Consider the following 13,070-nt stretch of genomic DNA (forward strand, 5'->3'; position numbering starts at 1 on the left):
CTGCATTAAGAAACATGCATGCCCTAGGCACTTTTATATTCATAGATCCTTGTTACAGCAGTAATTCAAATACTTAGGGTTACGAAAGTATTTCCTGGACCTACATTTGTTACTAAGTAACAGGGATTTTTATTAATCCAAGTGCCCAGAGTAATATTTGCAGTTCGAGCATCCAATATAGTGCATACATGTGCATAAACATACCACAGCAACTTGGAATGTTCCATTTTCTAATCAGTTTAATCAATCTTTTTTAGGTTACTGTAATCTGTACCTTTTCCCCTAAACTTTGGCGTTCTTGCTTAGCAGCAGTTAGTACATTTTAGCCCCTTTAATCAGTCACATTCTTCAAGGGATTTGTTTTTGGGTGGGTTTCTTTTCTGGGTTTTTCTCCCCCTCCCTAAAATTAAACCAGACTAAACAACAATAAAAAGTCTTCCACAATTGGATAAATCCTGATTGGGGATGGGAGGAAAAAAGCATGGCAGCAGTTTATTTTCTGAGCAGGAAATTGGTATCTTCAAAGAGCTTTTGTGATTTGGTGACCACATTTATTCAACAGTTATTCTTGTGTATTTTGCTGCTGTGTGTAAACAGCCCAGGTGAGACAAGTGTTTCTCCACAGCTGCCCTTTTGTATATCTCCCATTCTGTCCCATTCAACTTTTAAAAATTTATTTCAATAGAGGGGATTTTTAGAAATTTGGCAAACTACAAAGTGATGTTCAAAGTCTTGCACATTGCCTTTATTGGCAGCAGTGCCTTGGGGCACCATAGAAACCAGAGATAATATAAGCCAAAATCTACTTGATAATAATTCTACTACCAGCAGAATGTTGGCTTGTAGTTGTATGAAAGAGTGAAAGATCATTTGTTAGGTAAGGTTGTTTTTTAAAATGTTTAAATAATGTTTTTTTTTTCAAAAAAATGGACTAGGACAGTGATCCCCAAACTTTGCAACTTTAGAACTTGTGAATTTTTGTAGCTGGCTGGAGAATTCTTGGAGTTGAAGTCCACAAGTCTTAAAGTTGCCAGGGTTGGAGATCTCTGCAGTAAGACATCCTTCTCACCCACCGTTCCATATTCTTGAATTGATGTATCATTCTCTTTATTTACTAGTAGTTTTTGACATTTGTTTCTCCTACATGGTATTGTTCATCAGTACTCCTGTGAGTTGATGAAGGATGTGCAGTTGTGGGTTCTGGGTTGTTACAACCTGTCAGTGTTGGACACCATCATTGCAATCATGTTTGAAACTGAATTTAGAGAAAAATAAAGTGTTGCAGGCAGTTTCTGTACCATTCTTGATTTTTCTGAGGACGTTTCCAAAGATAACCTCTAAAGTTGTATGTTTGTTAAGTTCTCATAAAGCAATAATTACAAGAACCACTTGTTTGTATATTTATTGACAAAAGCATCAGCATATTTCTCTCACACCCTCTCCCTTTTTCTTTACCTCTCGCCTTAGGAAACGGTTTTGTGAACTCACGAGCATCCCCAGGTCTGCTTAGCAGCACCGGTGGTGGGAACAGTTTAAGCAAAGTGATGCCTACAAAATCTCCCCCACCTCCTGGTGGGGCCAATCTTGGAATGAACAGTCGCAAACCAGATCTCCGGGTTGTCATTCCTCCGTCTAGCAAAGGCATGATGCCTCCATTGGTAAGATGTTCCTTTGACTACTTGTGCATGGTCTGTCTTTTTAGGGGGATTAACGGTACAGTTCTACAGATGAAAACATCGTCTCAGATGCTGCTTTGATTCCATATTTGAGGGTACTTTCAACAGCCGTAGTGACACAGTGGTTAGAATGCAGTACTGCAGGCTACTTCTGCCGGCTGCCTGCAATTTGGCAGTTTGATTCTCACCAGCTCAAGGTTGACTCAGCCTTCCATCCTTCCGAGGTGGGTAAAATGAGGACCCAGATTGTTGGGGGCAATATGCTTACTCTCTGTAAACCGCTTAGAGAGGGCTACAAAAGTACTGTGGAGCGATATATGTCTAAGTATCAGTGTTATTGCTATTAAGAACTAGTACTTCTTGGAGGAAGAAATGAGCCAGGCTAGTTGGTATGCTTTCTCTCTCCTTTTTAATATGCATTTATTAATGCATATAAAATTTTCAAACTACAGGTAGTCCTCAACTTATGACCACAATTGAGCTCAGCATTTCTGTTTGCTGAGCGAGACATTTGTTAAGTGAGTTTTGCTCCATTTGAAGACTTCTCTCGCCATAGTTGTTAAAGGAATCACTGCAGTTGTTAATTTAGTAGCAGTTGTTGTTAAGTGAGTCTGGCTTCTCCATTGACTGCTGTTCAGAAGGTCACCAAAACTGATCATGTGACCCCAGGACATTGCAACCGTCATAAATATGAACCAGTTGATAGCCTTCTGAATTCTGATTATGTGGCCATGGCGATGCTTGCAATGGTCGTAGTGTGAAAACCGGACGCAAGTCACTTTTTTCAGTGCCATTGTAATGTCAAATGGTCACTAAACGAACTGTTGTAAGTTGAATCCAATCTCCTGCTCAAGCAGATCTTTTTGTTTTAGGCAAGAAGTCCTTTTAACTCTAGACTTCTTCTATCACTTTACCATAATGATCGAGAATTGTAGGAAATCACCTGGAACACATTATATGGGGAAAGTAGACATGAGTATGACTTGGTAGTGGTTGCTCTCATATTTTTGTATTATTCGTGCCATTGTTTACATGTATAACCACATGGGTTGGCCTCGATAAGTATCATGTTTCAAACATATTTCAAGGTCTAGTTTTTCAGAATCCCAGCACTTCAGAGAAAGCCCTTTTCTTTGTTTTATTTGTGTGAATGTGGCTAATTGCTCATTTTCTTGGCTGTTCATTTGCCTTTTATCGAAAACGGGACTTGAATTGATTAATTTCAAAGACAGAATACAGCCTAGCTTGTTTTCTTTCTTTCTTTCTTTCTTTCTTTCTTTCTTTCTTTCTTTCTTTCTTTCTTTCTTTCTTTCTCAATCCAGTGAAATGTAGTATGAATAATAAAAAAACAACGTACTAATGTTTCTTAATCCAGCTCTGTTAAATTATTCCCACACTTCCCCCCCCCTAATTGTATCAATTGATTTGCTTGTCCACTTGAAATTCATTTTAAATGCACAAAACTACAAAGAAAATCCCTGCCAGTACACTATCAGAGTTCTCTAAAGCCCTGCTCTCTTGTTTTGCACTGCAGCCAACTCTGTTGCTTCTCAGAGGCTCACAATCAGGACTTTATGAAAACAAGAGCCCTCCCCAAATTTTCCATCTCCAATTCCCAGCACTTAATCTTGAAGAGCATTGTTGTCAGTTTAGATATAAGCACCATAGATTGGTTCAGTTCTTACATTTCTAATGTTTAAGCCAGTGGTCATCTCTTGTGGGAAGATGTTTGCCACAATCTATTCTAATGCAGAACAATTTTATATATATATTCAAGGTTATAGCTATTGGGGGCCTTTCACAGGTCTGCATTGAGACAAGCTGATTTCTTTTATCAATGTAAAAGTGGTTGCTTTGCATATATAACATTTCCACTCATAGGAAAAAGTGAAGAATTATGCAAGGCATTGGAATCTTGGCATAGCATCTGAGCTAGAACCAAGAATTGACTCATAACTTCAGGCTTCATTTTCTCAAGGGGTAGACAGATGACAAGGGGGGGGGGTATTGAAGCTTAACTTTTGACCTTGAGCCATCTGGTCTGTGAAGGGTACCATTTGTCAGCTGTGCAGTTTTCATTTTGCTTTTCTCCTTCCCACAAAGCAGGCGCTAAACTTTCAAATCGTTGCCATTTATCCCCATTTGATTAGGATTTGAAGTGGAACTTGGTTGATCCGCTATTTTTTAATTTTTTTTAGCACTCCCTGCAATCTGGGATTGCCAGCTGCCAAATTGGCTTAACTGAATCAACATGAATTGTGCTAACAGTAATAAATTAAAAGTTCTGTGTCAGAATAAGACAAGAGATAGTCCTTGACTTGTGACCGCAATTGGGAACAGAGTTGCTGTTGCTAAATGAGGCAGTTAAGTGAGGCACACATCCTATTTTATGACCTCTTTTTTGTCATAGCTTTAAGTGAATCAATGTGGTTCTTAAGCAAATCTGGCTCTTCTTCCATTGACTTTGTTTGTCAAAAGCCAGCTGGGGAGGTTGCAAATGGCGATTACAGGTAGTCCTTGATTTACAACAGTTCATTTAGTGACCGTTCGAAGTTACAAGGGCACTGAAAAAGTGGCTTATGACCAATTTTCACATTTACGACAGTTGCAGCATCCCTGTCGTCATGTGATTTACATTCAGATGCTTGATAACAGGTTCATATTTATGACAGTCGCAGTATGCCGAGGTCATGCGATCTCCATTTGTGACCTTCTGACAAGAGGGAAGCCAGATTCACTGGACAAATGTGTTACTAATATTCACTTAGCAAACGTGGCAAGAAAAGTTATAAAAATGGTCAAATTAACACATTTCTTCCTTAGCAACATAAATTCTGGGCTCAGTTGTGGTCATACGTTGAGGACTACCTGTACATGACCCAGGATGCTAAAATCAATTGTAATGACATGGCAGTTCCCAATACCCAAATTTCGATCATACGACTTGTAGGGATGATGGAATGGTTGTAAGTGCGACAATTAGTCATCAACCACTATCTTTGGTGCTGTTGTAAAGGAATGTTTGTAAAGATGAGGGTTGTAGTTTTCTTATACAGGCTCTAGACCAGTTGTAGGCAAAATCTTTGTCAATCTGGCTAATTTAGGCTTCTTAAATTATGCTGTTATGCCTGATACTCTATGTAAATTTAAAATACTAGCGAGGCTAAATATAGCTAGCTTTTCAAGCCCGAACGTGACTCTTTCATTCTGAAATACAATCTATTCTTAGTAATGTTATTATTCCTCTTATTTGCTGAGTACAGTCGGAGGAGGATGAATTGGAGTTGGTGAGTCTGGGTTCTTACTTGGTATGAAACATCAAAATCCAAAGAGCTTTCATATATCAACTATATATGTAACCGTACCAATGTTCCCTTTGTTGGGGAGGAATAAAAATCATTTAAGGGGAATCAATAAACAAATGAGGGAAGCTTTTTCTCTTTCCTTTTAATTGAAAGGGGAACATTGGGACCAAACCTCTAACAGCAACCTCAGGGAAATATCCTTAAATGATTATTTGCACGATGGCTCAGAGACGTTGGTGTTTTGAAAGAGCGATTTGGCCTACCAAGTTCTACAAATATTGAAACAGATTCTTGCCGCGGCTGCTTTCCTTCTCGGAGATTACATCACTCCTGATGAGCTCACCATGCTGGAGATAAAGTTAATTTCATGCTCTACAAGAGAAGGAAGCCACAAGGGGATTCCCTGTTTACCAAAAAGAAACTACAATTGCAAGCTGTCTATTTCTAGTAGAAAAGCCTTCCCCTTAAGAAGACTTTTTACAACACACGTATAATACTTCCTTTTGTTTAGTCTTAAAAATACATACATATATATAAATACAGTATATATATATATACTGCTCAAAAAAATAAAGGGAATACTCAAATAACACATCCTAGATCTGAATGAATGAAATATTCTCATTGAATACTTCATTTGCACAACTATTCCATATGCACAACGGCATGTGAAATTGATTGTCAATGTTGCTTCCTAAGTGGACTGTTTGATTTCACAGAAGTTTGGTTTACCTGAAGTTATATTCTGTTTTTTAAGTGTTCCTTTATTTTTTTTGAGCAGTGTATATACTCCTAAAATAATGCTTCTCAGTATTACGGGAAATCTCCATCTTGATAAACACAGAGAACACTAATTTTGATGCTTGTTTATCAATTTAAACCCAATGAGTTGCTGATATGGGGCCTTTTATGCATGACAGCATGGTGTGGGTGTGTTTCTATGTCGTGAATGCATCCAGTTACATAATACATTTATGTTTTTATCGACAGAAGAATCATGACTAATATGTCTAAGTTTCCTATGTAATTGTTTTCACATATACAGTGGTACCTCTACCTAAGAACGCCTCTACTTAAGAACTTTTCTAGATAAGAACTGGGTGCTTTTTTGCCTCTTCTTAAGAACCATTTTCTACTTAAGAACCCGAACCCTGAAAAATTTCCCAGGAAATTTGAGAGCGACGTGAAGGCCCGGCCAGTTTCCTGTCATTACCTCTGGGTTTCTCTCTCTGGTGCAGTGTATGGGAGGCAGTTTCGTGCCAGGTGTATGGGAGGCACGTGCTCCTCCTTGCCGCCTTAGAGTCCCTCTTTTTTTTTTAAGCCTTAAAGTTTTGGATTTTTTTGATTCCCCTCCCCTTCCCTTCTTCCTTCGGCAGCGACTGTCCTCCTCCTCTTCTTCCTCCTCCCACCCAAATTCCAATCTTTTCTTTCTTTCATAATGGGTTTGCATGCATTATTTCCTTTTACATTGATTCCTATGGGAAAAATTGCTTCTACTTACAAACGTTTCTACTTAAGAACCTGGTCACAGAATGAATTAAGTTCTTAAGTAGAGGTACCACTGTATTTGAAAAGCTAAAGAGTTAAACACCCATTTCATTCAGTCAATTATATTGAAGTGACTTACAAGGAACAGTTGTTTAAAAATAAACCCAGGAAAATTGAATGTGAACCCTAAAGTAACCTAAAAAAAATCTTTAGGGCGCTCTGGCAATGAAGGATTATACTTCCCTTCCCTTTGCCAGTTATTCCATAATGTGGGACTTATTATGGGGGAAGCTGAATTCATCACCGAGGCTAAAACATCTCTATTGAGGGACCCATAAATGATGCACTACATGTGTTGATGACCCGTAAATTGTGGAGCAGACTATCTGGGCGTAGGTGGTCCTGTAAGTAGCTTGGTCATAAGCCTTATAAAGCTTTATAGATGACCATAAGCAGCTTTCAGGTGACCTGGGAGATACAGGCAGTGGGTAGTTTCAACCAAGGGGTAAATGTAGGGCACAAGGAAAAGACTTGTGTCACTGTTGCTCCTTCTGCTACTTTCTGGGCCAGCTGCGATTCTGACGCTGTTTGTGTCTATAATCTTTTGAAGTTGAACCATGTTGAATTTGAAATGCCTGGCTCGATTCCGAAACAGTTGTTCCAAGGTCAAAGCAGTTGTTCTGAATGTAACCAGCTGTCCTTTTGGAAGCATTTCAAGCTTGGAAACACTCTGTTCTGAGCTTGAAACACTTCCGGGTATCAGGACGGACCTACCTCCATCTGACCAGTCCATACCGTTCTTGGTTCAGACGAAAAAGAGAAGGAGGAAGAATATTAGGGGAATGCCGAGGGCTCTAAATCTTATGCTGACTGTACCCAACGGTTTCATACAGGAATTAAATAGCTCTGGAAACAAGCATTTCCTCGGGCACCTTTCAATAAGATTACCAGTGTCTTTTGGGGGGAAATTACTCTGTTGAGTGGAACCACTGCATGATCCAAAGCTATCTCCGGAAAATACAGTGATTTCACAAGAGAACAACAAATTGCCATTATCTCCTAGTAAAAGTTGTCTTTTAAGACAGCCCAGGAAAATTCTGACCCCCAAAATCACCAGAAACTAAAATGAGTGTAGATAATAATGAGCATGTTATAAGAACATCTGTACCAGGGTGATCTTGTTTACATTTTAAAAAAGTATTTGGATCTCTTCAATGAATTGAGGCCTTTTGTTTGTTGTCCTCTGCCAAATTATACTTTTTTTTTTTTTTTGCAAAGTTTAGGGACAGGAAACTCCTGCCACATTTTTCATTATCTATTTGTTAATGTTATTCCCATTTCACAGATAGAATTTGAAAAGACTGAGTGTTTTGTTAGCAAGTCACAAGATATATTTTGCTGATTGATAGAATTGTAAGTAACCTTTTGAGGAATTCTGGGAGTTGAATTCCACAAATCCTAAAGTTGCCGAGGTTGGAGTTACACAGCACCACATAGTTTCCAATTTAAATTTGGTGCACTGTAGTTGAAGCACTATGAATTGCATCCGACAAACACAAAATGGACACCCGTAGGTTTGCAGTGATTTGTTCAAATGATCCCTGCATGTATTTACATTTCTCTTCCCATAAACAGTGTCCTAATTATTATTTGCATGCAAATTGCATGGATCCATTTGTTGTAAGTTAAAGGGCATGTCTCCTGAGTTTTTTTTCAATGTGTCAAAATTTATTTTGAAGTAGCTCTCTGTACAGAAGGGTAAACATCAATTTGTATTTTAGCACTTGCAGGAGGAGAGTGCCCTCTGGTGGCATCGCAGCTTCTTAATATCAAGCCAAGAAAAAAAGGATGAGCCCTCCCTCCAGACAATTAGATCATTTAGCATTGCAATTAAACCCTCAAAACTGGCTCCAGCTATGTTGTTGCCCAGAACAAAAAGAGGTTTTAAGTATTTGGGGAGCCTTGTTTCATCAATATGGCACACTTGATCTGCCATGGGCCAACTTTCTTTGTCAATTTATCCTATTGAGCATGATGTCAATAGTATAGTAATTTGAAAAGTCTAGAATTTAGAAAAAAAATAAATTGTGGGGAGGAAATTAATGTATTTAGATAGGTTTATCTAAATTTAGAGGGCTTCTTTGGCAACCCCCCCCCAACCCCCCCCCCCCCAACCATCCTGAATCTGACAAGATCCAAACAACCCTGGGAAGACAAAGTTTGTAGGAATGAGAGCAAAGGGCTCCTTTTCTCTCCCTGTGTTGACTAAATTGCCCTTCCAATCACTATGGTTTAATTTTTGCCCCTCCCTGAAATGTGTTCAATTGTTAATCTGGTTGAATGTTTGAAAATATATTAGAACCCAGTTCCTTTAATGCAGAGATCTTCAAACCTGGCAGTTTTAAGACTTGTGGACTGCAACTCCCAGAATTCTCCAGCCAGCATAGCATAGCATAGCTGGCTGGAGAATTCTGGGAGTTGAAGTCCACAAGTCTTAAAGTTGCCAAGTTTGAAAATCTCTGCTTTAATGGAAGTGCTCAAACAGAGGCTGAACACCTGTGACAGGTGCTTTAATCTGGATTCATTCATCAAGTTGGAAGTGGAACTCTGTTCCAATGTTCAGCCAAACGGTTCCTTTCAATTCTGTGACACTATCATAGTTAATTTAAAATAATGTGCTGCTTGATTATCTCAATGGAGATTGATTTAATATTAAAAACTGTACTGGAAGAAAAGAACCTCAGAGTTTGTATTTGGCCAATGCATGTCTGAATTCACTTCAATGCATCTTTTGCATTTTGTTTGACCACTTTCATTTCTCTGGTCACCATTCACAGAACACACAGAGGTTAAGTAGTTCTCAATCCACGCAATCTCTTGCAACACCAGTTGTATCCGTGACAACTCCAAGCTTGCCCCCACAAGGATTGGTCTATTCTGCCATGCCTACAGCTTACAATACTGGTAAGTTAAACATTTGTTGGCTCTTCATCCCTCCTTTTCTCTTTTCTTGACGGCTGCTGTGTTCAACGGATTCTAAGCCTTTAGGCCAGGGGTTCTCAAACTTGGCAATTTTAAGACTTGTGGACTTCAATTCCCAGAATTCTGGAAGTTGAAGTCCACAAGTCTTAATTTCAAAGTTTGAAGACCTCTGCGTTTGGACTATCCTGTCTTTGTAGCATTCAACTGTGGCCAACAAAAGCCACAAATATTGAATTATTGCTCAAAATTATGCACTGCTCTACAGTACAATGCATAACAAATAGTATAATTTTTTTTAAAAAAAATCACAGCAGCCTAAAACTAAATCATGTATAGCAGGGTAGTATCGGAAAGGTTTGGTAAATTCTACAGAGGGAAATTATGATGGAAGAACCAGTTTGTTGTGGTGGTTAAACCATCAGGATAGAGACTTGGAAGGCTGTGAGTTCTAGTCCTGTCTTGAGCCAGTCACTTTCTGTCAGCCCTAGGAAGGAGGCAATGGCAAACCACCTCTGAAAAACCTTGCTAAGAAAACAGCAGGGACTTGTTCAAGCAGGCTCCAAGAATCGCACAGAAACAGAAGAGGGGATAAAAATATGAGACAGGCAAATTTTAGAGGGGAATTACTTTTGTGGATTTGGTCTGAAAATTTATATAGAGGGATCTCTGAAACAGGGATATGAAGCAATTGTGATTTCATCCCACAGTCAATGTTAAGACTCCCCCTGATGTACATAAAACCATTCCTGGTCAGAAATCTCTTCATGCCCATGGAGGGGAAAATGTCTAGCCAGGATCAACTAATAGATAGAAAAACAACAAGGTTACAGTGTTTTTTTTAACAAGAAGAAAAAAAGGGTAGGGGGAGGAGGAAATAGGTTGCAGTATAAATCATGGCTCTTTCACATTTTTATTCCTATTCTTTCCCCAAGAGGCAAAGGGATATATTAAGAGAACAGTATTAGAAAGTGATTAAGTGCTGAAAAGCGTTTGCAGCTCCCTCTCCTTCCATATGTGAGAGAAAAAAGCAGTGACAATCATGAAGTGAAATAACTTCCTGCATGTTAATCAGAAGTGACAGCTATTTAAGCCCTGATTTTAAAAACCTAATATTTAAGTTCCTGAATCAAACCCTGGAGACATCTGTTCCATAAGGCTGCAGGGGGCCCCACACCCTTGCAAAAGTGAGGGGGGGGGGAATAATTTCTCCATTACTTCTGGAACAATAATCAGACAACAGTTTTAAGTACTCTTCCGTTTACTTACCATTAATCTTCAGATGGGCTTCCTGAACTGTTTGCATCTTAATTGGTATTCTTTCGAGTTGGTTTCCAGTCTCTTCCCTTCTCACTTCCTCCATATCCTCCCTCTCTCCTTCCCTCCTCCCAAAAGGAGCAGAGACTAATTTCATTTCTGAAGTTTGTCAGGTACTTGGAGAGCTTTTTGAAAGCTTAATTGCAGAGTAAATGATACTTTAAATAATGTTGCTAATAAAATTTAAAATTGTGTGTCGATAAGAAACAGAAATTGGATAGTGTGATCCCTCTGGGTTTTCTCTTAAAAGAATTAACAGGACCCTCTTAACTGTTTGGAATAATCTTGGTTTTTCTCATGGGAGTCCATCTGAATTTCTCGTGTAAGAGCTGTGTCAAGCACTCTGCGTCAGCTCTCTGGTCATAAATGAAAGATGACCTTAACAAGCTTCCCCTGTTTCAGCATCTCAAGTAACCCATTCGTACACTTTTCTTGAGCAATTAAAAAACTTAAACTTGAGATTTAATCCTTAGAGATTGGGGACAAATTAGTTTGGCTTGCATCTTTGTACCAATTTACCTAAGCTACAAAAGCAGTAAATAGGACCTCACAATTGTTTTATCTGTTAGCAATCAATATGTGAGCTGTAGGGGAAAAAAACAACAGCCGTATAACTTTGCCATGAATGCGTAATACAAAATCCCTTATACATTTTTCTCTCTGTTTCAGATTACTCCTTGACTAGTGCAGACCTGTCAGCCCTGCAGGGGTTTAACTCCCCAGGAATGCTGTCATTAGGACAAGTTTCTGCCTGGCAACAGCATCATCTAGGACAGGCAGCTCTCAGCTCTCTTGTGTAAGTAAGAGACAATTCTTGCAGCTTCTTTGGATCCACCGTCTTGGTCCCAGTAGGGAACCCCACAACCTCTGATCACGTTTGAGCTGATTCAAAACAGTGCAATGTTCTTTACTTTCCAGCTTTTAATTAGCTGAATGCACATGGTTGTTTTCTTGGGGAGAATCCTGATTTATGGTTTGTAAAACTCCCACATTTTTGCAGGTTTAAGGAAAAAAATACATTATAAAAAGAGACTCTAGAAAGAGTGCAGAAAAGAGCAACAAAGATGATTAGGAGACTGGGGGCTAAAACATATGAAGAAGAACAGTTACAAAAACTAGACCTGGCTAGTCCAGTGAAGAGAAAGACCAGGGGAGACATAATAGCAGTCTTCCAATATTTGAGGGACTGCCACAGAGAGGAGGGGCTCAAGCTATTTTCCAAAGTACCTGAAGACCAGATAAGGAATAATGGATGGAAACTGATAACGGAGAGATTCAGCTTGGAAATAAGCAGAAATTTTCTGACAGTGAGAACAATCAGCCAAAGGAACAGAAGTTGCCTTTGGAAGTCGTGGGAGTTTCATCAATGAAGGCTTTCAAGAAGAGTCTGGACTGCCATCTGTCAGAAATGGTGTAGAGTCTCCTGCTTGACTAAATCACCTACAAGGGTTGGACTAGATGACCTACAAGGTTCCTTCTAACTTTGTTATTCTATTCTAAAATTTCCAAAGGAAATCTTGTATTCCTTTCTTACTCTTTCACTCTCCAGTACTTTTTCTCCCCGTTTCAAAAAAACAGCCAAGAGAAATGGAGCAGCCTATAATAATATTTTTTTGTAAATTGCCAGAGGCCATGAAAAATAAGACTCTGTTTAGTTTCTTTACAATTTCCTGCAACTGGATTAAAATCAAAATTCTTAACACACTCCTTTTGATTCAAAAGACTCAGTCTGGGAAATTAGTTAGTCCTCAATTTACAACCATCCATTTACTGATTGTTCAAAGTGATTAAAACTCAGGGACATCCTTTACCAATTACTATTCGCATTCTAATTCATTTGAAATATTCATAAGAAGTGCATGAATTATGTGGCAGTAAAGGCCGGTTATTGATAGAACTCCACTCATTTTTGAATGAAGAAATGACTAGCTTCCCACACTGCCCTAAATCATAATCTGATTTATTTCCTTTGGTTTAAGGGATTAGTCCGCCCAACCTGGTGTCATATATTCAGCCAACTCTGCTGATGAATGTTAATTGATTAATACGACAAGCAAATCAATTGATTTTTTAAAAAAGACTTGGTTTCTGTGCTCGAAATGTTTGGAGAATCCCACAAATAACACAACTGGATTTTAGAGGAACTGGGCTTGTTGTCTCCATGTTGTCACATTTGCTCTTTGTCTTCACTAGTAATACATTTCATTCACAAACATGCACACACACACCCTCCCATTTTCCATTTGCTTGACTAAACAAGGTTGTTGTTGTGAAAATAAGAGGATGGGGGTGTGTAGGATATATT

The 13,070-nt window shown here is 38.9% G+C and overlaps 1 protein-coding gene across 4 annotated transcripts in view; it reads left to right on the forward strand.

The window, feature by feature from the left end:
- MEF2A (myocyte enhancer factor 2A) overlaps nucleotides 1–13,070 on the forward strand; it is a 94,497-nt gene that overhangs the window by 75,519 nt on the left and 5,908 nt on the right. For all 4 annotated transcript variants that reach the window (XM_070762579.1, XM_070762581.1, XM_070762577.1 and 1 more), the window contains 3 exons: nucleotides 1,468–1,658; nucleotides 9,307–9,433; nucleotides 11,435–11,561. In XM_070762579.1, the coding sequence (XP_070618680.1) occupies nucleotides 1,468–1,658; nucleotides 9,307–9,433; nucleotides 11,435–11,561 (445 nt within the window). The remainder of the gene's footprint in view (nucleotides 1–1,467; nucleotides 1,659–9,306; nucleotides 9,434–11,434; nucleotides 11,562–13,070) is intronic.

Source organism: Erythrolamprus reginae, chromosome 10 (genome assembly GCF_031021105.1).
Source record: "Erythrolamprus reginae isolate rEryReg1 chromosome 10, rEryReg1.hap1, whole genome shotgun sequence".
NCBI classification, from domain to species: Eukaryota; Metazoa; Chordata; class Lepidosauria; order Squamata; family Dipsadidae; genus Erythrolamprus; species Erythrolamprus reginae.